The sequence below is a fragment of the Chanodichthys erythropterus genome, chromosome 12, assembly GCF_024489055.1.
Source record: "Chanodichthys erythropterus isolate Z2021 chromosome 12, ASM2448905v1, whole genome shotgun sequence".
Lineage (NCBI taxonomy): Eukaryota > Metazoa > Chordata > Actinopteri > Cypriniformes > Xenocyprididae > Chanodichthys > Chanodichthys erythropterus.
In genome coordinates this window covers 17,599,392-17,627,055 of record NC_090232.1, presented here as the reverse complement: position 1 = coordinate 17,627,055, position 27,664 = coordinate 17,599,392, and the positions used below count along the sequence as shown (strand labels likewise).

At 36.9% G+C, this 27,664-nt stretch overlaps 1 protein-coding gene across 2 annotated transcripts; it reads right to left on the bottom strand.

Moving 5' to 3' along the window:
* Positions 1-1,271: 1,271 nt before the first annotated feature.
* Positions 1,272-26,081, bottom strand: uba6 (ubiquitin like modifier activating enzyme 6). 2 transcript variants are annotated; one of them, XM_067405296.1, is made up of 32 exons: positions 25,833-25,910; positions 25,044-25,126; positions 24,152-24,246; positions 23,403-23,431; positions 22,287-22,381; positions 21,993-22,104; positions 21,782-21,862; positions 21,582-21,704; positions 20,764-20,887; positions 20,576-20,679; positions 20,428-20,490; positions 20,251-20,327; positions 18,587-18,653; positions 18,363-18,506; positions 18,094-18,161; positions 17,263-17,422; positions 17,096-17,173; positions 16,826-17,007; positions 16,623-16,728; positions 16,427-16,516; positions 14,092-14,172; positions 13,880-14,008; positions 13,626-13,677; positions 13,467-13,530; positions 12,444-12,513; positions 12,232-12,303; positions 11,493-11,616; positions 11,174-11,367; positions 10,935-11,062; positions 10,752-10,839; positions 9,828-9,922; positions 1,272-3,122 (listed from the first exon to the last, which is right to left on the bottom strand). In XM_067405296.1, exons 2-32 carry the CDS (start codon positions 25,079-25,081, stop codon positions 2,972-2,974), a joined length of 3,084 nt encoding a protein of 1,027 aa, XP_067261397.1. In that variant the 5' UTR covers positions 25,082-25,126; positions 25,833-25,910; the 3' UTR covers positions 1,272-2,971. The 2 variants fall into 2 exon arrangements, with proteins under 2 accessions (XP_067261397.1, XP_067261396.1); XM_067405295.1 differs by lacking the exon at positions 25,833-25,910 and adding an exon at positions 26,024-26,081 and having other exon boundaries at positions 1,273-3,122.
* Between the last annotated feature and the right edge of the window lie 1,583 nt (positions 26,082-27,664).

The following is a 27,664-nucleotide window of genomic DNA, read 5'->3' as shown; positions in this document are numbered from 1 at the left end:
CGCAGAAACGAGTCGGACTTCCCATCACTACTCTCCTCCCTTCCAGATGTCGAGCGCAGTCTTCCAATCCGCGTCTCCCCGGAAGGCATCGGACCAATCAGCCAGCGGGCCACAGGAAACACATTCCCGGAGAGAAGAGAGAGCGTGACGGAAAGTTTGGAGAATGGGAGCGAGAACCTTACACAATTTAAACTGGAGCAAATGTACCGCTTAAAACAGAAACCGTCCGAAATAATAATAATAATTCAGTTCTGAGAATAAATATAGAGCACTAAGAAAGATTTTTTTTCTTTTAGTTTTATAGTGCATTTAACTTGAACACTTAAGTGCGTAATCAATCAACATATCACGTTTGTAAATTAACCTGAAATAAAATAAAGATCCTATAACGTTAATAAGATCTATTGAAATTAATTTATAAAGTTTGTAGTTTGTCTAATTAATGAATGGATTTCAGCAAAGATCCTATAACCCCCATTTTAATGAGTTTGCATGAGATGAGCATTAAAGCAGCTGTCCAGTGTCTAGACTGCTACATTAGCTATTCTGTTACATCATCTTCCTCAGGAAAAGAAGGCACAGGAGAAGAGCGAGAAGCTTGTAGGTATGCATGTTAAACAAGATAGCCATTAACCATCTGTGCTTCGACTGTGTGTGTGTGGGATAGGGGGAGGGTGCAGACTTTTGGTGTGAACTTTGACCCGACAGACTGTGGCAGGCAGTTCATTTGACACTCCAGGGTAAATTGAATTCTTGAGGCCTTCTCCTCTGTCTGAACTAGAGTATGTGTGTTTTACACTCAGAAAATTATTTTAAAAAATCAGTTTAGATGTTATGAAACACATTTCAACTAACATGGTTTGGTTGTGTTGTAGTGAATAGGTAGGTAAAGGAATTTTTTCCATCTTTTGATTTTCTTTTGAAGTGGTTGCATGGAGAAGCTGCAGAAACAACAAAAGGCATATGTGTCCTGAAAGCACACGCTCAGACATGTTGTCCCAAGCGACCCAGAGGTCAACCTCCACTCCTCAAAGTAGCACCCGTGCCAAGAACAGAGACAGAGCCGAGTTGTTTGCATTCTAAAGAGTAGAGCCGTGAATGAAGCATTTCAGAGTTATTCGTAAACCTAAATGCGTGCAGATTCACTTTTAAGCTCCAAGTGTTTTATGTACAATATGAAACACAATGATATCAGTATCAATTAGCTTAAATATATGAAAACTATTCAAGTTTACTGTCTATACGATCTTTTGCTCACCAAGGCTGTATTTATTTGATCAAAAATACAGTACAGTGTTGTGAAAAAATATTACAATTTAAAATAAGTTTTCATTTTATTTTAAAGTGCAATTTATTCCTGTGATAGCAAAGCCTAATTTTCAGCAGCCAATTCATTGTCCATTTGCTGAAAACAGTTGTGCTGCTTAATATTTATGGAAACAGTAATACTTTTTTCAGGACTCTTTAAAGAATAGAACGCTTAAAAGAACAGCATTTGTGTGCAATAGAAATATTGTTACATTATAATTGTCTTTATACTCAAATAAATCCATAATTGCTGGATAAAATATCTTCCTGACCCTAAACATTTAAACAGTATATTTTGTATATTATTATTATTATATTATTAGCACCATATACATACACTCAGCACAGTGCAATCCTCCAGAGTGGTCTATCAGATCTTAGATCAAATGAAGATCCAAAACTTAAAGAGTTGGGAAATTACATGAAAGCAGAGGAAAAAAGGTAATTGCATTTAGACTTGAATTTAATTTTTGATTTATTGAACTTTCTGTTGAATACTGTAGTCACAATGACATCACAATTTCCAATAACTGGTTTAGCTCCTTTAGATATCATCAGATATCATTTTCTGTAAATGCTGGACATCATGACAGGGAATTCTGTGCAACTGAAGGTTTATTTTAAAGGGATCAAACTAGAAACATTGTCCGTGTTTTTCCTCTTCTTTGTGCATTCTAACATATCCACTGTAAGCTCAAAGTGGAACGCTGTGTCCTGTGTCTATGGGAGTGCATGATTTCTGATCCTTACTGCCAATCACGTGTGTACTAAGCAACAGCCAACTGCTTAAAGGACACTTTAGTATTCACTTTAAGAGTCAATGACATCAACAAGACTGTAAATGCAGCAAAGAACGTGAAAAGCCTGTTTTAGATGTCAACATGCAGGTTGGACTTAGTGATATGAATATACCTTCACATACAGGATGATGTCTATATCATTGTCGATTATGTAGAGTCTCATACTTTAAGCCTTGTCGCTCGTGTATCTCGGCCCATCAAGCTGTTGATGGTAGCAGATGGGTACAAGGATACTATTAACTATAGCGCCCCCTAGTGGCACTACAGAGAATGCATTTTGAACTACCATTGTAGGTGCAACATCAGAGGGAATTTTCTTTACCTCATCTGTCTTCGCAGAAAGAACCTGATAGCCACATTCAGTGGTAACTAGCTATGAAACTTTGCTGAATGCCGATGATAAACATTTTAAACCGGGGGGGGAAATCTTTGGTGTTTATGTTGCTTAGTGACTGACAACTTCTTAAACTCCAATATCCTCCCAAAACATGTGCAAATAAATTACCGCTGATTCATGATGATTCATCTCTTATGAGCCCTCTATTGATTTTTGAGTCCTCTCCCAGTCTAAAAGACTAACATACAATAATAAGCCCTGGGGAAGTTGTGTAAACACTTTCTTTTTGTTTTACTCTTCAGAGCAGTAATATTATAACCATTATTATTGTCACATTGAAGCACAATATAATTATTTTAAGGCATCTGCACAGCACTGTGCAATAAAATAATAAACCAGTAGAAAACAAAAAATTCACTATGTACATTGAGTCTGATCAAGTGCTACTCCACTTGTGGTCCACAGAGCAAGAGGGAGGAGAGTTTGTGTGGGTACGTGTACGTGTGTGTGCGTGTGCGTGCACGTGTTAGGCAGTCTCGCCACTCTCGCTATCTCGACTGAAGTAATAGCGCACTGGGGGACCGGGCAGATCTTCGTCACCATCCACATCAGGGGCAAATGACACGGTAAGGTCAACATACTTCCTGCCTGATGAAGGTTTGATCAGTTTATGCATTCTGTAAGGAGAAGAGAAATAGGGATATAGTTATGGAAATACATAAGAGAACCACAAAGCATTTTATCTTGAAGCTGAAGTGTGTATCATTTTTGCAACTGCATTTGATGATGGTCGTCGGACAGAAATGATACACTTTAAAGGTGTCCTAGAACCAGTTTTTACAAGATGTAATATAACTCTAAGGTGTCCCCTGAATGTGTCTGTGAAGTTTCAGCTCAAAATACCCCATAGATTTTTTTAAATAAATTTTTTTAACTGACTATTTTGGGGCATCATTAACTATGCACCGATTCAGCGCGTGGCCCCTTTAAATCGCGCGCTCCCTGCCCTCCCCCGAGCTCTCGACTATAATACAGTGTATTTACAAAATTCACACAGCGAATATAACCATCAAATGGATCAATACAAGATGTTTGTCATTCATACTGCATGCTTTCTTCGGATCATGCGAGTATAGTATTTATTTGGATGTTTACATTTGATTCTGAATGAATTTGAGGCTATGCTCCGTGGCTAAAGCTAACATTACACACTGTTGGAGAGATTTATAAAGAATGAAGTTGTGTTTATGAATTATACAGACTGCAAGTGTTTAATAATGAAAATGGCTACGGCTCTTGTCTCCGTGAATACAGTAAGAAACGATGGTAACTTTAACCACATTTAACAGTACATTAACAACATGCTAACGAAACATTTAGAAAGACAATTCACAAATATCACTGACATGATCCATGATAACATGATATTTTTAATTATTATCGCTCCATCTGCCATTTTTCGCTATTGTCACTGCTTGCTTACCTAGTCTGATGATTCGGCTTTGCTGCTTCAGACGTTAATACTTCCTGCCCTTGTGTAATGCCTTGAACATGGGCTGGCATATGCAAATATTGGGGGCGTACATATTAATGATCCCGACGTTACGTAAAAGTCGGTGTTATGTTGTGTAGCGTCTGGACCAATCAGCCACACAATTATTCATGGTATTTAATGAATTACCCATAAACTCACTCTCACTATCAAAGTTCTCTGAACTCATCCCCCTAAAACTGCAACCAACATCCCAAGTGTAGCTAGCACACAGGCACAACTAGGTGTCCTGTTACAGTTATATGGTACTTTTATGATCCATAAGAATGCTGTAGAGACTAGTGACTCATCCTTCCTGAGAAGGACAAATAAACTCTCTTAATCCTACGTATTCTCTATATAACCACTTGGGAAATGTATAAACATGTATCCAAGTTTCCCATCTCATGACTTTCCTTTTATAGGCTTTATTCTATGTATTAATTCTCTCTTTTGAACTATTTTGGTATTAATGTTCCATAGTTGCAAATGTATAGTTAACTGAGATCACATTGGCAGCATGCTTGGTATCTACGGACTCCAACTTTCATTTCCTATTTGGTAATTTATGTTACATGTTACTAACTCTGTGACACATTAGTATTATAAGAATCTAGAGGGTTCTTCTCTCAAACATCCAATCCAGTGTCTTATGCTAATATCTTGCTACAGAACAAAGACTCGTAAAACTTCCCTCCGAGGGGGGAACTCCTTATTGGCTCAGACACCTTAAGAGGGTGTGATGTCTCCACCCCTTATATTCATGGATCACAAGATAAAACCTCTCTCTTCCTGCTCTTCCTCCTCTTCTTCTCTTTTACTGATGAATGCTGACGTCAAGATGATGCTTTAAGAAGCTAGAAGCTTCTAAGGAACCCCAAGCTTGTGCCAGGCCTCGGCCTAGACCTTCCATTCACCAAAGATCCTCTGAATCCAGCCGGTTCTCTTTCGTCAAGAAAATATCAGCAAAGATTCAACAGGAGCCTCCACAAATTGCATCAGGACAGTTTTAATTCAACTTGGAGAGACATGCAAGTATCAAACTTAGTCTCATTATTGGATACATTGAGTATCCTTACCCCTTTTAAAGAAGGGCCTGTTAAAACTAAACTGATGGTTTGCTCAAGGCTGTTGATCTGCTGAATGTCAAACAATGCTGTAACCTCTTGCTTCCTGTACTCTGCTTTCTCTCTCTCTCTTGGTGAACTGTATGCATGTATGTGTGTGAATGTTAGAGTAGTTTAAGTGTTTAGTCTAGTTAATAAAGTCTTGTTCATGTCACACGTAAGGTTGTCCGTGTTTTGCGCTCATGTACGGGAGTCCCTATTCATGTCGGTCCTGACTACAGGCTTTTAGTAGAATAAGATTGTTATTTCCCATAACCTGGAACTGAACATTTCTTAGTTAATAAACAATTAACACTGTGTGTTCATTGAACAACAGGTTAATTGATTGTAATATTAATTTTATTACATTAAGTTAATTTTATTGACTGATTAAAATATTAATAATTAATTATAACTAGTTATGATTAATTATTCATATTTATTGTGAGCTAATTTGCTACAAATGGTGGAGAATTCGGGGCATGAATAAACAAAGGTTATGAGCTTAAACCACTGTCAATTTAAAAGTGTGCATTTGATAATTCCAGTCAGAATATGTCAGACGATGCGCATTTTGGTCACTAATTGCTGGCTTGTTAGATGCTGATAAAGTGATGGCTTGAATTGACATCTCTACTGTAACTGAAAGAGTCTACTCTTGACACATTTTAGCATATGTTCAAATGGTATCAGTGTAAAGTTAATCTGATTTTAGCGAAGAAATCCTAATCTCAGTATTAGAGCGTAAGCCTGTGTTGACGAAGGAATCTCAGCTCAGCGGCATGTAAACTGTACCAGAATTGATTATTCTGCTTTGGTTGGAGAAATACCAATTGCAGTATTGCTTAACCTGTTTCTGATGAATGAATCTCAGTACAGTGTTATATAAATGTAGATTTGGGTAATGCTCCACTGTTATAGTTAAGATTGATGTCATTCATCTAAACTTTGCCTGCACCTACAAGCATAGCTACCTTTTGACCAAAACTGTGTTTCACTCGCTGAAAGGAACATCAGTATTCATGCACAAGACGGACTTAACTATATATGCTTAAACAAGCTTTGACTTACAGCAAACTGTGTAATTACCCTTTAAACAAGTACAAGACGTTGTTTAAAGTAGAGAGAAGAGTTTACATGAGTAAAATTTGCAAATGGCAAAACATATTTGCATTTTACTGAATGTAAAATCAAGTTTTTGAAAATCTGAAAGTATAAGCGTCACATTTTAACTCTATACGTAACTTGTTTGAAATGAGCAGACAGTCTCAATAAACTGTTTGAATTGCTCAGATGTGCATTGGTTCCCATGACAACGACTTGTCACAGGAAGTGCTAACTCATCACCCTGTGATGCCATATTGTAAACAAACCAGGCTAGGTGGCTAAGCTAACCTCACCTAGCAGCCCTGCACCTCAGGCTAAGCAAAATAATAGCTTCTACAGTTAGTGGTTAGCATCATTTATGTGAAGCCTTTAACTACAGCTTGTGTGTATGCAGTGTGAACTGATCTAAACCCATTCTGCTGTTTTAGTCACTTCTTTAAATCTTTTTATTGATTTTAATTATAATAGCAGTCAGCTATTAATTTTTACTAGTATTATTTCTTTCATCTTTGTGATTTACTTACATCTTCCTTTTTTTCTTCTGTGGTTTAATTTCCCAATATAACCACAAGCAACTAGACATACTCTCCTTCTTGATTTTGTTTATTTACAACAGTTGCTTCAATTTTATGAACCAGCTACAAAAGTAATCTGAACAATTACTAGGGCATAATTTTGAGCATCACTAATAAGCAGAATCTAATAGGAAAGCTCTCTTCTTCCTCTCCCTTTTTCTTTCCTATTTGTTCAGAGGTCAAGCCTGTCGTGAGCCATCAGTAAGAAATACTAAGAAATAATTTGACCACAAGAACCATCTTAAGTCATTTGTTAAACCTAGCTGTATTTTATACACCTGGCTGCTCACTGTGCCTTTAGCCCTAAATTCTGTTTGATCTTGCAGTAGTCTCTTGCCCTTACTCTCACCACAAGCGTGCCTAAATGTTGCAGATGCTCAGCCTAACTGCCCAGATGGCAGACCAAAAGGACTGGCTAGGTGTCGTGAGGAACACCCTCCTAACCAGTGCTGCTGATCAATTACAGCACCAGAGCCAAAAGCAACTGGACAAAGATGGAAGAGAAGTAAAGGCAGATGACTCAAACCAGAGGTATGGTCACAATGATCTGACTGAAGTCAACTTCTTCCTGGCCCACATCCTCACTGTTTTGAAACAGGAGGTGAACAACCTCAAACTCCAGATCACAGAGACTCACTAGGAGCTGATGCATGCTAAAAGCCACATAGACCAGCTAGAGATGGAGGCTCGGGACAGACACAAGGACCCTGACAGAATAGAGACACAGAAGAAAAGAGAACTGAGACTCTCTTACCTGCAGCAAACAGAACCACTGCAGGAGAAACATCTCACTTCACCACATGGAGTCAGCAGAAGAACCTCCCCCAGCCAAGCACAGAGGTACAGAGGGGGGGAGCCAAAGCCTTCTGCTTGACACCTTATCAGACAATTTCCTGAAATCCTCTGCAGCTTCAGAAGGAGAAGGATTATTTCAGACAGACCCAGGTACCAGACCTACCACAGGGAGAAGCCAGGGATGGGAGCATCCTCTTCCTGCAGACACAGCAGGATCTCCAACAGCAGGCAGCACAAGGACGACTGGACACGCCTGCATCGGACCTGCAGGAGCTTCTAACGCTAGTAAGATAGCTCCTTGAACAGTTCTTACCTGAGGAGTACTCAGAAGTAGAAGCTTCTGACCACTCACACAACACCAGCTCAGAGACCTGAGCTTGTCTACTGTCTACATCAACCGCAATGGAATGACCACCACTCCAAGAGACACATACAACCAGAGCCCATCACAGCCTTCCAGCCTTGTGTGCCAGTGGTGTGTCTGATCTCTCTACACCTTCAACGTCGTTCGCTGTTGTCCATAGAAAGAACAACAACGATCGAAAGGGGGGGATGTAGCGTCTGGACCAATCAGCCACACAATTATTCATGGTATTTAATGAATTACCCATAAACTCACTCTCACTATCAAAGTTCTCTGAACTCATCCCCCTAAAACTGCAACCAACATCCCAAGTGTAGCTAGCACACAGGCACAACTAGGTGTCCTGTTACAGTTATATGGTACTTTTATGATCCATAAGAATGCTGTAGAGACTAGTGACTCATCCTTCCTGAGAAGGACAAATAAACTCTCTTAATCCTACGTATTCTCTATATAACCACTTGGGAAATGTATAAACATGTATCCAAGTTTCCCATCTCATGACTTTCCTTTTATAGGCTTTATTCTATGTATTAATTCTCTCTTTTGAACTATTTTGGTATTAATGTTCCATAGTTGCAAATGTATAGTTAACTGAGATCACATTGGCAGCATGCTTGGTATCTACGGACTCCAACTTTCATTTCCTATTTGGTAATTTATGTTACATGTTACTAACTCTGTGACACATTAGTATTATAAGAATCTAGAGGGTTCTTCTCTCAAACATCCAATCCAGTGTCTTATGCTAATATCTTGCTACAGAACAAAGACTCGTAAAACTTCCCTCCGAGGGGGAACCCTTATTGGCTCAGACACCTTAAGAGGGTGTGATGTCTCCACCCCTTATATTCATGGATCACAAGATAAAACCTCTCTCTTCCTGCTCTTCCTCCTCTTCTTCTCTTTTACTGATGAATGCTGACGTCAAGATGATGCTTTAAGAAGCTAGAAGCTTCTAAGGAACCCCAAGCTTGTGCCAGGCCTCGGCCTAGACCTTCCATTCACCAAAGATCCTCTGAATCCAGCCGGTTCTCTTTCGTCAAGAAAATATCAGCAAAGATTCAACAGGAGCCTCCACAAATTGCATCAGGACAGTTTTAATTCAACTTGGAGAGACATGCAAGTATCAAACTTAGTCTCATTATTGGATACATTGAGTATCCTTACCCCTTTTAAAGAAGGGCCTGTTAAAACTAAACTGATGGTTTGCTCAAGGCTGTTGATCTGCTGAATGTCAAACAATGCTGTAACCTCTTGCTTCCTGTACTCTGCTTTCTCTCTCTCTCTTGGTGAACTGTATGCATGTATGTGTGTGAATGTTAGAGTAGTTTAAGTGTTTAGTCTAGTTAATAAAGTCTTGTTCATGTCACACGTAAGGTTGTCCGTGTTTTGCGCTCATGTACGGGAGTCCCTATTCATGTCGGTCCTGACTACAGGCTTTTAGTAGAATAAGATTGTTATTTCCCATAACCTGGAACTGAACATTTCTTAGTTAATAAACAATTAACACTGTGTGTTCATTGAACAACAGGTTAATTGATTGTAATATTAATTTTATTACATTAAGTTAATTTTATTGACTGATTAAAATATTAATAATTAATTATAACTAGTTATGATTAATTATTCATATTTATTGTGAGCTAATTTGCTACAGTTGAGATTCGCCTGTTTTCTGGAGGTCTTTTAAACAAATGAGATTTACGTAAGGGGGAGGAAACAATGGAGTTTGAAACTCAATGTATGTCTTTTCCATGTACTGAACTCTTGTGATTCAACTATGCCAAGGTAAATTCAATTTTTGATTCTAGGGCACCTTTAACTGAAAGACAGAAGATTTTACAGGGTAAGATTAAATTTATAATCAAAGTAAAATATGTCATTTTACAGTTGGGCCTTACGTCAGTTTGAGTCTTTTGTTATGGCCCGGCATAACCGGCACATACAGCATCTTCACTCCGTGAACAACCATAGTGGGCTCAATTCCGTACTTCTCCTGAAATGAAGCATAAAGCATGTTCCTATGTTGTAAGCAATAATGCAAAAAAATAAAATAAAAAATACAGCATATTAACCCTCAGTAACTCAAGCATTACTGAAGTTTTTTGTTGTTGTTTTTACATATCTTAAACATGTTTAGGAAGCCACTGATTAAAAAAAAAAAAATCATGTTTATGTACATTTTATATTTACCAAGGCTGCATTTATTTGATCAAAACAGTAAAAACAGTACTATTCTGAAATACTATTACAATTTTAAAAACATTTTGTTTGAACATATTTTAAAATGTAATTTATTCCTGTGATGGCAAAGTTGAATTTTCAACAGTCATTACTCCAGTCTTCAGTGTCACATGATCCTTCAGAAATCATTCTAATATGCTGTGCTTTTTCTTATCATTATCAATATTGAAAACAGATGTGCTGCTTAATATTTTTGTGAACAGTAGAGTATATTTTATTTTAGGTGAATTTCAGAAACATGTTTTAAAATTACAGTTACATTGCCATTTTTCAGTTTCAATGAAGTTCAGGTTTTTTAATTATCTGTAAAATATATTGTATTACTTCTATCACATTAAGAATTATGAAAAAAGTGTGGTTAAAATTTTTCAGCAGACGATGTTGGGATACATTCTAATAACCAAATAATTTCCTTCCATACTTGCTGCCAGACTGTAAGCAGCTGTTTAATCCATAGTTGGTGAAAATCATGATTAAATGTTGGTATTATCTACTTCCAAAAAGTAATTTTTGGCACAGATGGTCTTGGAAGGTTAAAGTGCCCTTGACATTATTGACATTCAGGCTCAAGTGCTACTCACCCTTACTGCACTGATGAAATCAGACAAGGTAAAGTCCTCGTGACCAAAGATAGTCCAACGGTCCCAGATAGAAAAGGAGATATCATCTCTGGTCACCACAAAAAGATCAAATTATATGAAGATAAGAAACCGATATCTGTTCATTTTTACAAAAACCAATCTGTGCATGAGTGTTGCTGTTACCTGATCTGGGTTCTCTTGACTGGAGCGGTTTCTGTAAGCACCATGACTGGAATTGCCAGGTTGAAGAAACAGTTTTTAAACAACTCAAATCCATAACCACCAACAACTTTTATCATCTCCATTGACACCTACAAAGAATGAACAACACCACAATCATAAATACACAAAGAAAAAGACTAAACACAACAGGAATCATCATAGAAAATGATTTCCTTTCTGAATAGGTTTTTTTCTCTCACCAGTCCTGCGACGGCAGCTGTAGATGTGGCGATAGCAGGGATGATTTTACCAGCAATTCGTTTGGTTTGCAGTCTGTCAGCAGCCTCAATGGCGTACATTTGAGCTCGCAGAGCCGACGCTGACGCTACAAAATCCATGTGTCCGTTTGAGTCATCATCCTTTTCAAAGAACAGTGGAGTCATATGTAGCCTCTCTGAAGGCAAAAGAAGAAAGGAAAGAGACATAAAATAAGAGGGAAAGTATATGGAAATGTTGAGTATCATGGTTTTGCTTATACAGCTGTTGTGTATGAGTGTATGTGGATGAGTTTTAACAAACCAGGTGTTATAAAGCTGGAGTTGATGGCCTCCTGTAGCTGTGAGATCGCTTCTCTCTCCTCTTCACTGCTCACTGTCATTTTCAAATGATCAGGCTTCTTAACGGTTTCATCTGTCTCTATATGCTGATACGAATACAGACCCTTGGTTACTTTCTTAAAGGGGAAGTGAGTAATTTCTGCTACTCTAAGGCCGTTTCTGTCTAGCACATTTTTTTAATGGTTTGTCTATTAATACATGCATCAAATGGATGTCTTTGTTGCATTCTGCAACATAAGTGATGCTTTTTTATGATGCCATGTCAACTATAAGGGGAAGAAATCAGCAGAGACCTAGCAACAATTTGAAATCAATATTTAGTTCACAATACAATAATAATGCAATTCTATAATCAGAGAATACCAAACTTTTTTATTCAGCCAAACCCTTTGACTCCTTTAAAATATTTACTTGAAGTACCTCCTGAAATTTTAATTTAATATTTCAATAATTTAACAACACTATTTAACACACTATTTTCAATGTTTTATTTTATATATAATAATTTATTCCAATTTCATATTTTTTAATGATTTAATTGTTAACTTTTAAATCAACCCAATTTTCTGAAACCCTGCTTTATGTACACAACCATTCAAAGGTTTGGGGTCGGTAAGATTTTTTTAATGTTTATGAAAGAAGTCTGTTTTTAGTGGTTGTTGAATACTAAATACATACATAACTGGTGAAAGAACACATACCTTTTCAGCTGGTTTGTATTCGGGAACCTCCACTTCAGCTAAAACACTTTGAACAGCCTCATAGGAAAGTTTCTATGAATTGTTCAACAGCACATAACAAAAAATAAACAACAAAACATTACAGGAATTAATTCAAGAATTGTATTCAGGTACCACACAAGTAAAAAAAGAAAGAAACAGACCCAGATTGAGGTGTCAATTTTTTGTTTTACCTCTTCTGAATATGGAATCTTATAAATTCCAGCAAAAAGGCGAGCTGCGCTGACAACAAAACCAAAATGCCTGATGGAGGACAAAGACATTTTTTCATGAACTTCCACACATCACATCTTTTTAAAAGGTTAGTTCACCCAAAAATGAAAGTTATCCCATGATTTACTCAGCCTTAAGCCATCCTGGGTGTATGTGACCATCTTCTTTCAGACGAACACAATCTGAGATATATTTAAAAATATCCTGGTTCTTCCAAGCTTTATAATGGTTGTGAAGGAGGGGCAGATTTTGAAGGCAAAAAAAAAAAAAAGCATCCATCCCTCATTATCCATTTGGCTCCAGGAGGTTAATAAAGGCCTTCTGAAGTGAAGTGATAGGTTTTTGTAAGAAAAATATCCATATTTAAAACTTTATTAACTATAATAACTAGCTTCCGGCAGATGGCCGTACGCATCAATTTGCAGCGGAAGAGTATCCTCTAACCCAACAGACGACGTAATGACGAATGCGGAAGCACAGAGGACAGAACAAAATAAAAATTAGAAGTCTAAAATGATATTTTTTAAAGAGAAATGTCAGAGGATTTTGATATAAGAGGAGTTTGTTGCACAGCCCTATTTTTTCTCAGCTTATAATACTCCTACATCCTGCATCATACATCGCATCTGGGGTTACTCTTGTGGTGCAAATCGACTTGCACAGTATGAATAGGCTGTCGCTTCACTTCAAAAGGCCTTTATTAACCCCCTTGAGCCGTATAGATCGTTTTTTATAATGGATGTTTGAATTTTTGGGGGCTTTAAAATGTGGCCCCCCCCTGCACTACCATTATAAGGCTTGGAAGAGCAAAAAGATTTTTAAAAATATCTCTGATTGTGTTCGTCTGAAAGAAGATATACACCTACGATGGCTTGAGGGGGAGTAAATCATGGAATAATTTTCATTTTTGGGTGAACTATCCCTTTAATCACTTTTCTCTCTGTCACTGTGAGAAGCAGTCTATAAACAGAATATTTACTCACAGTGGGTCACTGAGATCAAACTCTATAGGAGAAGGCGGTCGTTTGGGAGACTGCCAGAATAGACCTGAAAACAGAGGAAAACACTTCAGCTTGGCAAAGACATGACCGTTGGCTTTTAATACAGTTTCTCTGCACGAGTGAGCAAAGGATGTGACTTACTGCCGTCTTTTAGCCGTGTGTCCAGTGGAAATGAGTGCAGTAGTTGTAATGCCTGAAATATTAAAGTAAAAATGGGATGTTGTAAACACATTCTACAAACACTTTATTTTCAATGAAAAACGTATTACTATATTATAAAGCATTCAAAAGCATTATAACTATTATACAAGTACCTTTAGATGCCAAAATAGTGGTCATTAGTACAAGATAAACACTACTATAAAATAAAAATTTCTGCAAAACAGTTCAAGTACCTTTCTTTTGAAATACTTATCAAATTTGAGCCGAGCGAGAGAAAGACAGTGATCCCATTGAGTGGGTCTCCGACTCAACAACTTGATGACCTGAAATGATCCTTCCATACTCTCCCCAGCCATCATCCTCTGCACACACAAGCAATGAAATGAAACTACACCAACAAGGCTAAATTAGTGTGTTTAGGTAAGCATATAGTATACATCCTCACCTGTAACACATCCTGAGGTGATGGATGACTCTGCCAGAACATGTTGTAAATGGAGGGTTTGTGGGAGAAAGAACTCTCAAACTATACACAGCAAAAACAAGATCACAAATCAGAACACTCACAGTATTTCCAAGTACTATTAGGAGCTAAAAGGAGATCTGGTCAAACTCATTTTATCTAAGCTTTTTTTTTTTTTTTTTTTTAAGTAATTTTTTAAGTCCTTCATTTTATTAAAAAGAGTTCTTTAAAACTTGGTGACCTTTTTAAATGTACAATCTGAACAAAAAAAAAAAAAAAGGATTTCATTTAATGAGTTTAAGTTGTCATAGAAGTCACACCATGGCTGTCTGAGGTTAAAAAATTGACCAACCATTGGAAATGAAAGAAACATATGCTTAGACAGAGCAATTATTTTTTAATACGTGTTGAATAAAAATCACACAGAAAGTGCAAAAGATTCACAAAGAAGGTTCAATGGGGGATTTTTTAATTAGAGGTACTTCTGACTAAATCTTGAAAATGAAAACTACATCTACATTAAAACATTTATCACATGTCCTAGAATAAAGATCTGATCATGTCCCTGATCATAGGGCTGTCAAACAATTAATCGCGATTAATTGCATACAAAACAAAAGTTTGAGTTTGCCTAATATGTGTGACTACTGTGTGTAATTATGTATATATAACTACAAACACATTCATGTATATATTTGAGAAATATTTACAAGTATATGTATTTATTTATATTTTTATATAATTTATATTATATATAAATAAAAATATTTTGTTCATGAATAAGATTTCTCTTAACTATATATATTAATTTGTTTGTATTTATATATAGATAATAATTACACACAGTACTCACACATATATTAGGCAAATCAAACTTTTATTTTGTATGCGATTAAGCCTTCAAGTAGATTTTGGTATTGGTAATGACATTTTTCGCTTTTTGGAGAAAAAGTTGGTTAAGCAGTCAATTAACTTTAAAACAGCTGTAAACCTACAAAGAAATGTATGGTTTCTGAATTAAAATTCTTAATTATTAGTTTGGTGAAAATCACAAAAAATATTACAATGAAATTGTATTTCTTGCTTTCAAAATGTCACACTACTCTCCTATCACTCCTAATTTCAATGATAATCAAACATATACTTGGAAAAAAAAAAAAGAACTGTCCTCCAAAATACATGCCATGATGGTAATTACATTAGTAATGTGTACAGCAATTCTTAGTTATAAATAAAATAAAATATAAAAGCACACAAACACCAAATAAATTTAAAGTGGAAGCTTAAACATTTTTTTAAATGTTCCTACTATATTAAATGTTCCTACTTTTGTTTACATGCAAAAAACCTTTAATTTTCTCAAAATATACATTGTACATCACCTAATTACTCAAAAGCTGTGTCTCATTTCGAAGGCCACATCCTCCGGAAGTTGCATTTGTCGGTCACATACAGCATTGAAGCTGCTTCATTTCAGTAAACTGAAAACTACATTCTAAATTCATGGAGAAATTACAATAATTTACAGTTCACTAGGAATAACGGTCAATTTTATAATGGTTACTGTTCTGAAATAAGACTTCCTTTATGACGTATGTGGCCGACAAATGCGAAGGACGCAGCCTTTGAAATGAGACACAGCTAAAGAGTCTGAAAACGGACCGTTTGAAGAGTCAGCCAGCCAGCCTACTCTGCTCTGATTGGTCAGATGGCCCAGTCTGCAGTAATTGGTCTACGTGTCAGAAACGAATCACATATTACCATATCTGAATTTTAGCTTCCTCAGTGCTTGCGTCGTTTTTTCCGTATCAATTCCAGAGCGTGTCCTCAACCTTTCGAGGTGCATGCTAAGTGGATTCACAGTGCTGAAACTAGCATCTGAACAACACAAACCAAACTCTTCCAGGCCTGAGATACAACTACTGTGTTTGAGGGTGGGTCAAAGTGGATGTTGTTCACGGGCAGCCAATGAAGACCGTAGGCTAGCATTATGCAAATTTGTTACTTTGATAAGTAGGTGTAGTAACAGCAAGTGAGACTGATGATTCGTTTCAGCAGTTTAAATCAAATCTTTCTTTTAGGAGACATATTTAGGATATTTAGGATAATTTTATATCATGCACTTTGATCATTCAAATTTTACATTCTCAAACAGCTAAATCATGCACTGCATGAAAGATAATATTTGAAAAGGCATAATATAGACACTTTAAAAAGAAATTGTTCAAATCATCCTAAGAGACAAAAGTTCCACTCACTGAAAAATCAGCCTAATATTTACACCTGGCAATGTGTGTAAGAGTTGTGTGTTACTGACCTTGTCTCTGGCCCACTGTATGGTGTGTTCAATGACAGCAGGAAAAGACTTTAGAGTGCAAAACGGAATCTCCTCCTCCGGTGGGTCTCTCTAAGAAACACAATCACAGTTAGAAAAAAAAAAAATATATAAGTAATATAATTAAACTATAAGGCTATAATTAAACTCGCCTATATAAACATGTATACACACTCACATGGCTGTTGTACGACTCAGTGAGGTTTGGGATGATGATCTCGGTGTGCCCTTTCGTACCCATGGTACCCGAGTCTAACAGAGCTTTCTGATTGGATACGCTCCGACTGTGAGTTCACAAAAGAACCAAATTAAGCAAATATTAGTGAAAAAGCAGACATTATACATGGAAAAAAATAATTTCTGCTGTTAATCATGGATTACCTATCCACATATCTCCGAGCCTCCACGTTGTCCAGTGCGGTGACCACCAGGTTGAGGCGGGAGAAGAAAGCATCACTATAAATGTCCTCTGTAGCAGGATACACTTTATTTAAATGAGCATCTATTTGCAGCTCTGGGTTTATGTCTAATGTAGCTGCTGCTGCTGTAGTGCTCTTTGGCTTCTACAGAGAGGGAAGAAAATAGGCAAAAAGAAATGAGAAAAGTATTTTATGAATGAAAGTGTGAAAACTTATCAAATTAATATGATACCTGTATATGCTGTGGTCTGAAGAGAAACTGCCGGTTGAGGTTGGATTTCTCAATCAAATCTGGATCAGTAATGCAAATCTAGGAATAAAAAACACATTCTAAGTATCGTACCAACTTTCCATTACTCAAGAAAAAAATGAAGAGTCCTATCAGATGTATATCCCCACCTCTCCTGAGCATCTGTTCAATCCCACACCCAAAAGTGCCAAATTCTTCAGCATCTCACAGCCAATAGCACCACAGCCCACCATAAAGACCCGACACTTGTGCAGTGTCGAACACAGTGACTCGCCGATACACGCCCTCAATGCATCGTACCGATCACCCCTACAGGCACACAACAAAAACAACATTTAAAGTAGTTATTCTCAACTTTTTTGACTCAAAGATCCTCATTGTCCACAACAATATTTTTTGAAGGCCCCATGATTTTTCCAGTTGCTCAAGATTTACTGGATAAAGATTAAGGATAAATTATTTTAAAAATACTTTTTACTCACAATTTCTAACTGGCATGAGAAAAAAAAGTGAATTCATTATAAAAATGCCCATGGAGGTAAAAGATTTTATTTAATTAAAAATGACTTTTCCAGATCTAGAAATCACACAAAATTAGGCTACCTTACATTTCCAGTGAGAACCATGGTTCGTAAACAACAACAAAAAAAAATTGAGGAGGCTGTTGAGGAGTTGAATAAAAAAAGAAATCTTGATTTTGAATTGTTTTAATGCTTTTGTCTTATTTAAAATCATTTAAATAATTTTGAAGCCTCTTGTAAGTTTGCTGAGGCCCCCTGGTTAAGAACCACTGATGTAAAATAATGTGTAAATGACAGAATTTGCATTTTTGGGTGAACTATTCTTTTAAGGCAATTTATGAATTAAAATGGAAGTGCTTGTAGGTCAGAAAGAACAAAAGTAAGTTCAGAAATACTACCATTCTCAAAATGCAGTAACAAAATACGATAGTGGAGCTCAATACTTGGCGTCACGCTCACCTTGGGGCAAATTCCTCGGCAGAAAGAGATTGGAGGGGCTGAACCACCTCAACTGCATCAAGATAAAACTGTATAAATACACATATAAGTAAGAATGAATATCATGTCTTCATATAAATGTCATACATACACTACCATTTAAAAGCTTGGAGTCAGTAAGATTTTTGTTGTTGTTGACTTTTTACAAAAACATTAAAAATCTTTCAGACCCCAAACTTTTGAATGGTAGTGTACTTGAAAGACAAAAGAACATCTGACCTTTGACTTACCCATTGCTGAAGAGGGGAAAACTTTCCAGTGAGAGCTTTTAAAACCTCCTGACTAGCGATTCCACCCACCGCTGCCGCTAGAGGAGAGAGACATCCCCTTGCACAGCGTGACACGCACCTCACCAGCTCCTGGTTTATGCATACCTGACGCCACACATTTTAAATTAAAAGACGGAAGTGTGAAGATGTGCAAAACAGGATGTGACTGTTTGTAAAAAACTGACTTTGTTTTTAAGTGTTTTGCTGATCTCCTCTGTGAACTTCAGGAGCAGCTCAGCATCCTGCAAACAACTACACACAGAAGAGGAAAATAATCTATCACAATTTTAATTATCCATGTCAACCATAATCAGATAGAGAGAAAAAGAGAGAAGTTAAAGGTGCCCTAGAACTTTTTTTAAAAAGATGTAATATAAGTCTAAGGTGTCCCCTGAATGTGTCTGTGAAATTTCAGCTCAAAATACCCCATAGATTTTTTTTTAGAACTGCCTATTTTGGGGCATCATTATAAATGAGCCGATTCAGGGTTAGTGGCCCTTTAATTCTTGTGCTCCACGCCCACGGAGCTCGCGCTTGCCTTGAACATTGCATAAACAAAAGTTTACACAGCTAATATAACCCTCAAATGGATCTTTACAAAGTGTTCGTCATGCATGCGGCATGCATGCGTCGGATTATGTGAGTATAGTATACGGTTATATTGTTTACATTGATTCTGAATGAGTTTGAGGCTATGCTCCGTGGCTAACAGCTAGTGCTACACTGTTGGAGAGATTTATAAAGAATGAAGTTGTATTTATGCATTATACAGACTGCAAGTGTTTAATAATGAAAATAGCGACGGCTCTCTTGTCTCCGTGAATACAGTAAGAAACGATGGTAACTTTAACCACATTTAACAGTACATTAGCAACATGCTAACAAAACATTTAGAAAGACAGTTTACAAATATCACGATATCATGGATCATGTCAGTTATTATTGCTCCATCTGCCATTTTTCGCTATTGTCCTTGCTTGCTTACCTAGTCTGATGATTCAGCTGTGCAGATCCAGACGTTAATACTGCCTGCCCTTGTCTAACGCCTTTAATGTTGGGAACATGGGCTGGCATATGCAAATATTGGGGGCATATATATTAATGATCCCGACTGTTACATAACAGTCTGTGTTACGTTGAGATTCGCCTGTTCTTCGTAGGTCTTTTAAATGAGATTTATATAAGAAGGAGGAAACAATAGAGTTTGAGACTCACTGTATGTCATTTCCATGTACTGAACTCTTGTTATTTGACTATGCCAAGAAAAATTAAATTTTTCATTCGAGGGCACCTTTGAAAATGCAACATGCAATTTCTCTGTCCAGAGACAATGAGAAATAATTAAATAATGAACTAATTTGTAATTGAAGTTGGGTAATTGCACTCCGAATGCCATTAAGGGAGCCGTCTAAAACCATAAATCTAGAAAAATTAAAACAGACAACACAGAATAAAAAAAAAAAAACATTTCATAAGTCCCTATAAAAAAAATTATTTATTAAAAAGTTTTATGAATTCAATTGATTAGACATGCTTTTGGTTATTAAAACAGTATATGGGAAAAAATAAAATGGGATATGGAAAAAAAAATAGATTTAATTTGGCCCTGTATATTCATGTTGTGAGCACAAAATAGACACCGACATCTGAAAAATGCAAACTGTTTCCGTCAATGATTTTGGCCCTCCAAAATCCTTCGGCTGCTGAAATTTTGGTGCATCACTAATATAAACCAAACCCTTTATCATGCCATGTCTAGTGTAGGTCAAAACCTATTCAAAACATAGTGATCTGCTGTTCGCTAGATTTTGAAATGCAGCTTGAAAGAGGAAAAAAAAAAGTTATTTACCCGATGTTGGGGAGTCTAGCATGCTGTTCCAGGAAAGCATCCAAAGATAACATGATAGTATGGAGCTGCAGAGGGACCTGATTGAATAGGGCACATTTATTAAGACAAAAAGTGACTGAATCTCATGTCAATAACAATAAATGGACTCCAACAAATGAGACAGCCTGTGTTTCTGACCTCGGGTTTACTGAAGTCTGGAGTAAGGAGCCGAGGATCAGATAACTGCTGCTCCATCGTCTCCTAAACAGACCATAGATAGAGGAAACAGTTACTCGTTATATTTTACAACTATTAAACAGACCAACTGAAGTTGGTGTTAACATACAAAGCTGAAGGTTTTGGGGATCTTGACCAGGCGGAAGATTCCTCCATGAGCATATGGCTGGAATGATGAGGTATCTCCAATTGCAAAACTGTAGGGAGACAGAACTAAACACGCATACAGACAACAGTGTTAAGTATGCCAGCAGAGTTCATCCTTGCACATGATGAAGGTAGAGTTTGCGTTTGTACCTGTAACTTGGTGTGTGGAACCATTGAGTTCACTCATGCCATTGATCTCTTTAAAGCACACACTCTGCCCTGTCTGGAGGCCATGTGTTCGGCTGTCCATACACGTCACAACACCAGGGCTCCCCTGTGATTAAATGTCAAGCAGGAAGTTAAAAAGCGACCTATATCACAGCATTTCAGGCCAGAATCAGGCCAAGGGCGAGTTCACACTTGGCAGGTTTGGTTAGATTAAAACAAACTCTGGTGCAATTGCTCTGTTTTAGCGCAGTTCATATAAATAAAAGTGAACTTCCATCCAAATTGGTGCACACCAAACAAGTGGACTGTCTTGTCTCAGTCCACTTCAAAATGAACTCTTGTGTGATTCAACTAAAAATTATGAATCTAGCACAGACCAAAAACATCTAAACAAACCAAAAACAGGACATGTCACAAGATGCAAACCTAAAAAGGACAGAATGCTCAAGCATACTTGGTTCTACTCATCGTGTGTTGTCCATAACAGTTCGGTACAGGTGTCAGAACTGGAACTGGTGCTGTTTTGACTCCTTTACACATTTTATAAGCTCTTCATGAGTTCTTAGCTGGTATACATCATAACACACGTTTTTTTTGTTTTGCATATTTAGGTTCAGTGTTAAAAATGACAGAGTGAGTGCTAAGCGAACCAGGACCAAATGTATAATTTTCTTTTTTGGTCCAGAACAAAAGAACCAAGAGAATCAAACAACAAGTGTGAACACACCCTAAATGTGACAAAAGAAAGGATCACATGCCAAGAGAAATGTGAAGGCGAGACACTGTGTTTCTCTTATTACCTGGCTGATGTTTTGGATGAAGACTTCTTTTGGTTCTTCTCCAGTAGGGTCAGACACCTCAAACGTCTCCCCAAAATCACAGAACACTCGCGAGCAGATCCCAAATATATCACAGCCAATGAACTGCACCAAAAAAGCATTTTAAAACATCCAAACAGAGAGTTATAGCTATTTGCAAGTATGTCTGGGAATATCTGTACCTTAATAGGAGGCTGCTGAGAGTGGCAGAAATGGTTGATTCGTTTCTGTAAGCTCAGTCTTGTTTCTGTTAGTACTACACACTAGAGAAATAAATAAAAGAACAGACACATTAAGTATGATATGAACAAAGTATAATCTAATTGGAATAATGGTAAATAATGTTAAATGTTTGTTGCACTTTGAACTTGATCTGTTTTCATAGAGACCGACCTGGTATCTCTTCAGGAAGCTGAGGTCAGTGCTTTCATCCAGGACATCAGTGGACACACTGACCTGAACATATGGGTTTAACTCAGCCACTCGCGAATGGACAGCCTCCACCCTTAGAGAGAGAGAAAATCATTGTGATCACAGCACAGCTTTATAGAAATAAATAAAATAAACAAACTAGTATCGGATAAGGCCACAGAGACACTCATGTAGGGTCATAACTTTATTAAGAGTGGATTATATGAAAAAAATCATGGTTGTATCATCCCTGTAACAAATGTAACTATAGTGCACCTTTTCTTCTGGATATGCACATCCTCTTCTCTGATAAAGAAGTTGGTGCCCAGATCCCAAACTTCACATCGCTTACAGTCATGAAGGGTGACTGCCTACAAATATACATGTGCAAATCTCATAACACAACTGAAAAGTAACTGATCAGCAAATAGTCCAAGTCGCCTATAACAGTAAAAAGTGAGTACACAGTATACTATAGATAACAGGTGTTCAAAATTAATATTAATCTCTATACACTACCTTTCAAAAGTTTGGGGTTAGTTTTTAGAAAGAAATTATTACCTTTATTCAGCAAAGATGCATTAAATTGTTCAAAAGTGACAGTAAAGATATTTATAATGTTACAAAAGATTTCAACATTTAACATTTCAACATAAGATATGTTTCTTGAGCACCAAATCAGCATATTACAATGATTTCTGAAGGATAATGTGACACTGAGTAATGACTAATGAATAATTTTCAGGCTAATGCTGAAAATTCAGCTTTCCATCACAGGAATAAACTAAATTTTTAAATATATTGAAATAAAAAACAATTATTTCAAATTGTAATAATATTTCACAATATTAGTGTTTTTTCAGTATCTATATGTAAAATAAAAGCAGCCTTGGTAAGCATTAGAGACTAAAAATTATCATCAACCTTTAAAGCTGCAGTCCGCACCTTTTTTTGTGTTAAAGATTTAACAAAAATTATATAATGAGAATATACAACATGAATCCATTTTCCAAAACGTTTTTTTGTCTTATCCTGAATCATTATGGTACACTTATAATAAGTATTTATATTCAGACTATTTTAGACCAGACTGGTAGGACTCGCCGCAGAGTATCTCAGTAACTGCGTGAGTCGCCATAGACATACACGGAGAAAAGTAGCTCCGGCTAGAATGTTCCTCCGCAAGATGTGTGCAGTTCTGTTTATTAACCGCTAGAGGGCCAAAAATCGCGGACAGCAGCTTTAACTTTTGAATGGTAGTGCATAACAAAAACCCCCCCAAAAAAAACAATTTAGCCATGATATTTTGTATGCCAAGAAAACAAACATTTTTTCCACAAAAGTTTATATAGAAAAACAAAGAAAGAAATGAAGTCTAGACATTTATCTTACCTTCACTCCTGCCAGAACAATGTTTTTTGCTGCACATGATGAGAAATTTTTGATTAGAACTTAAGTGATGTGAATTACAGCACTAAACACAAATGACCCCCCCCCAAAAAAAAGTTCAATCAAGACTGTAGATGAGGTACATGGTATGGAATTTATAATTCATTGAATAAGGAAGGGAAGAGCTTATTGGAGGAAAGACATATCAGATCATGACATACTAGAAACTAGATGCTTTCAATACTCTTGTACTAATTATAGCTATTTACAATTTCTAGAGATTTAAAGTTGGCATGAATTGGAAGTTGCAATAGTTTTTTCTTCAATATTGTGATGTATACGAGTGAAATCAAATGGCTTCTTGGACAAAATGTAGGGTGGGACTTGATTTTGTCCAAATTGGATTGTTGTGGTTTGCTATAGCTGAGATGTCATGCGAGTGACAGGTTGTCCCGCCCTCATGCTGGTAAACACATCATCAGAGAAGAGAACTCATTGAAAGTGGGAGAGGAAGTTATTTTGATTACGAGAGCACATGCATTAAAAAAAATAATGTGGACAAATTAATCATTTATAATAAATACTGCAAAAAATATATATAAGAATTGTCAAATTTGATTTCATGGTGACTTTAAAAGCATGTAAATAGGAAAAAAATGAAATACAAATATGAAAAAAATATTTGTATTTCAAATACAAATATTCAATCAATACTGGAGTGGTGTATGGATGGACATAATGGCATCTCTCACCTATTTCCACTCCAAGAGCTCCCATTCCACTGACAAGCACAGCGGACTGAGCCATCTGCTGCATAGCACTGTCCCCCAGCACATACCGCTGTCGACTACACACACACACGATTAGAAGCAGCAAAGTTGGACTGAATCTGATTTTAACTAATTCGATTCTGTACATGACAGAGAGCAAAGCCCTGTTTAAACCTGGTATTAAGATGCGTTTTGGTCGATCGGATCACAAGCAGATGAGGGAGACACATACCCATTTACACCTGGTATTTTAATCCATCTCTTTTCTCCACTTTCAACTACTTCTGTCCTGATTTCTTCGAGGGGAGGGTCTATGGGTGGGTAAATGTATGTTCTTTCAATCCAATGGACAAAATAAGCTCACATAACTTACATATGAACACTACCGGAGACGACGAAAAAACATACGAGAGCAGCAGCTTTCGTTTCTGCTCTGATAGTTGCAAGACTACACCAAACTCGGAGAGCGAGTATTAGAAATCAGGAATGGTGAGAGAACATTGTGCTTGGTACATTTTTTTTTATCTTCTAGCTAAATTTGGGTCTTCAGCTGACAAAGTTTAAATCCTGTCTGGCTAGCGAGCTACCCTTGTTTATGCGGAGAGCAGGTTTAGGCGGACAGCAGGCGGTCTTTATCGACTGTTCGAATACTTTCGACCAGATGAGCGTCTACACTACGAAAGCAGTCCGGTCGAATGCGTTTCAACTACCTCTAGATGTGGTCGAAAGTGAATAAACTCAAAACATTTTAGACCCCGTTTGCATTTACACCTGTATTTAGCGTCGTTCACTTGTGATCCCATCGACCAAAATGCATCTTAATACCAGATGGAAACAGAGCCAGAGTGATTCAGCTTCAGCATTTACAGTGTACCTGTACAGAGAGTCATCTATATCCATGGAGTCAGCCATAGTGGGAAGGGGAGAGGGGGTGTCCAGGTGTTCCTCTGTAAGATTCTGTAGGAGAGACAAAGAGAATCTTTTCCATTTTACTGATTATACACATTGCCAGTATTTAAGAATTAAATGCAGAAAGTTTAGAGCTGCAAACTTCCTTATGTCAAAGATCTGGGTGTTATGCAAGTTACTTTTCAGACATAATCTACAATAGCCCCACATCAACTTGACCTGCTCACGAGCACCTGTAAACCGGTTCGACTGATTCATTCAAAAGAACCGACTCAAAGAATGATTCATTGACAAATCTCTATGGTTTAATTTTTTTTTTTTTTTAGAAAAAAAATATACTCACAACTGAAAGAATGAAGTTTTAAAATATATTTAACTTTTTTCAGGCTTTAAATGACACAATTTTAAAATCTCCTGATATGTCCCGGTTTTCCTTGAGCATTTTAGCCATGAATGACTTGACAATTAATTCTGCCTACAGTGCCAGGTCGTTTTTATGCATTGTCACGTTTCACATAACATACATATACTTATCAAATGATCAACACATTATGACTTTCTAAAAAAGCAATCTGTTTGAGACTTGAAACACGAAATAACACATATTACGTGTATAATATCCTCCATATAAAGACGACAGGCTTTAAATGAAGATCTAAAACACAATATAAATCACACAATCACAAAAACATTTCATATTTAATCGAAGATCGTTAAACATGTCATAGAATCATTAATTTCTCATATTGCTTACTCATATCAATGTATCATTAGCACACAGGCTAACTGAGCTGTTCACAAAATCTGTTTAACTATATACAGATCAATCAAATCTGCAGGCACGACTCTGCTTAATGCGCCTTTACGGCTGTGATGGCTTGATTTCAGTGAGTCGTAGTTTAAAGTAATGTCTGTAGCATAGAAAGAGAGCTGTGAATTAGCTACCTGTCAATGTGCGCGAGGAACGGGAGCAGCACACTTCTTCTACTGCGCGTGTGCGGTGGGGTTTCATGATGGGAAACTATCTACCGCCACCTAGTGGATATTTGTGTACAGTGAGTGCACCACTGATCTATATAAATGACATGTCGGATCAGTGGTGTAGTACACACATAAAAAGAATTTGTCTTGGTGACAGAAGAAGCTTCCAGTGCACAGAAACAACAACAACTATGCACAGCTTGTAAAAAATAAAGATAAGTGAATAAAGAATTTGTCTATGTTTATCTTAGTTTTTGATTCACAATGATTGATGGTTGCCTTTTATGTAATAATTGTTCCAAATTGTACAATAAAAAAATTTTAAAAATAGCTCAGTATTCAATATTCAAGCACCTTATATATTTTCCTTATACAATTCCTTAAATATCTAATTGGTCAGATGATTTTGTGAAACAGGGCGGTACCACTGATATTCATTTAAAGGTGCAATATGTAATATTTTCTGTCCGCTAGAGGTCGCTAGAAGTCTATTCAAAACAAAGGCGTAGCTTGATGATGCCAAGTTTGAGCGTGGAATCTTGGTACATGTGGTCCTCACCTCACAGCCGGTGGAAAATTATCAGGAAAGGACTCAGGAAGAACTCATGTTCATGGATGTGATTATTAACGTTACTGTAGTATGAAGCAGAGCAGGTCGAGTGTTGTGGGAGCTGAACGAGGCAGCTGGAGCGATTGATCAACACACGCCTCACGAGCAGAGGAACTTTTATTATGACACAGTCGCCGGCGAAATTTCCCGCAATTAATTTTAAAATGTATTGTATGATGGAGAAAATTCTGAATTACTGTTACTAAAAATAAAGCTGCATCTGATTATGCTATGTTAGCTACTTGACAAAATAGTGTTTTTCTCTGAGGCATGGTAAAGAATTGTACTCACAAAAAATCAAGAAAATTAGATTTAAACATTAAGACTAAATGTGTGAGCTATATAGTTTTCTGTCTATAACTATATCAAAACAGTTGTTCCCTTGTCTATTAAAACATGTAAATATTAAAGCGCCTTTGGTGTTTCCATGGTTTCTACAAAATAAAACCGGAAACCGAGGGTAATGCGGGTATGACGCATTTGACAAGCGATCCTCACACGTCCCAGAGCCTTGGTTAAAATTGCAATTTTCTCACGATTTACAAATAGTTGCAAACATTTGGGATATTGTAAGTACTCAAGTGAACTAAATATATAACACTGGCCTAGTGGTTTTTGGATATTTTACTGCAAAAATATTACATATTGCACCTTTAATATAGAGTTGGGATGTTTGATGTGTGTTAATGTATAGGCCTAACGTTACTCAGTATCCGGTTTTTCAGCACGAGACCGCCTAGTTCAGGAACGGACAAAAAATGTGTGTTTGACCTATCAACCATTGAACAGAAACATTCATACGAACACACACACACACACACACACACACACACCAACTCAGAATTAAGGTGCGTAGAAGCGAAGCAGCCTTCAGCTACTCCAGAAAATGATATTCAAAATCAGATCTTGCACCGGTGATTATAACACATAGGCCAACAGAAACACACATAAAACTATTTGACTTCTTTCTTTCTTTTTTTGTCATTTTGACTTAT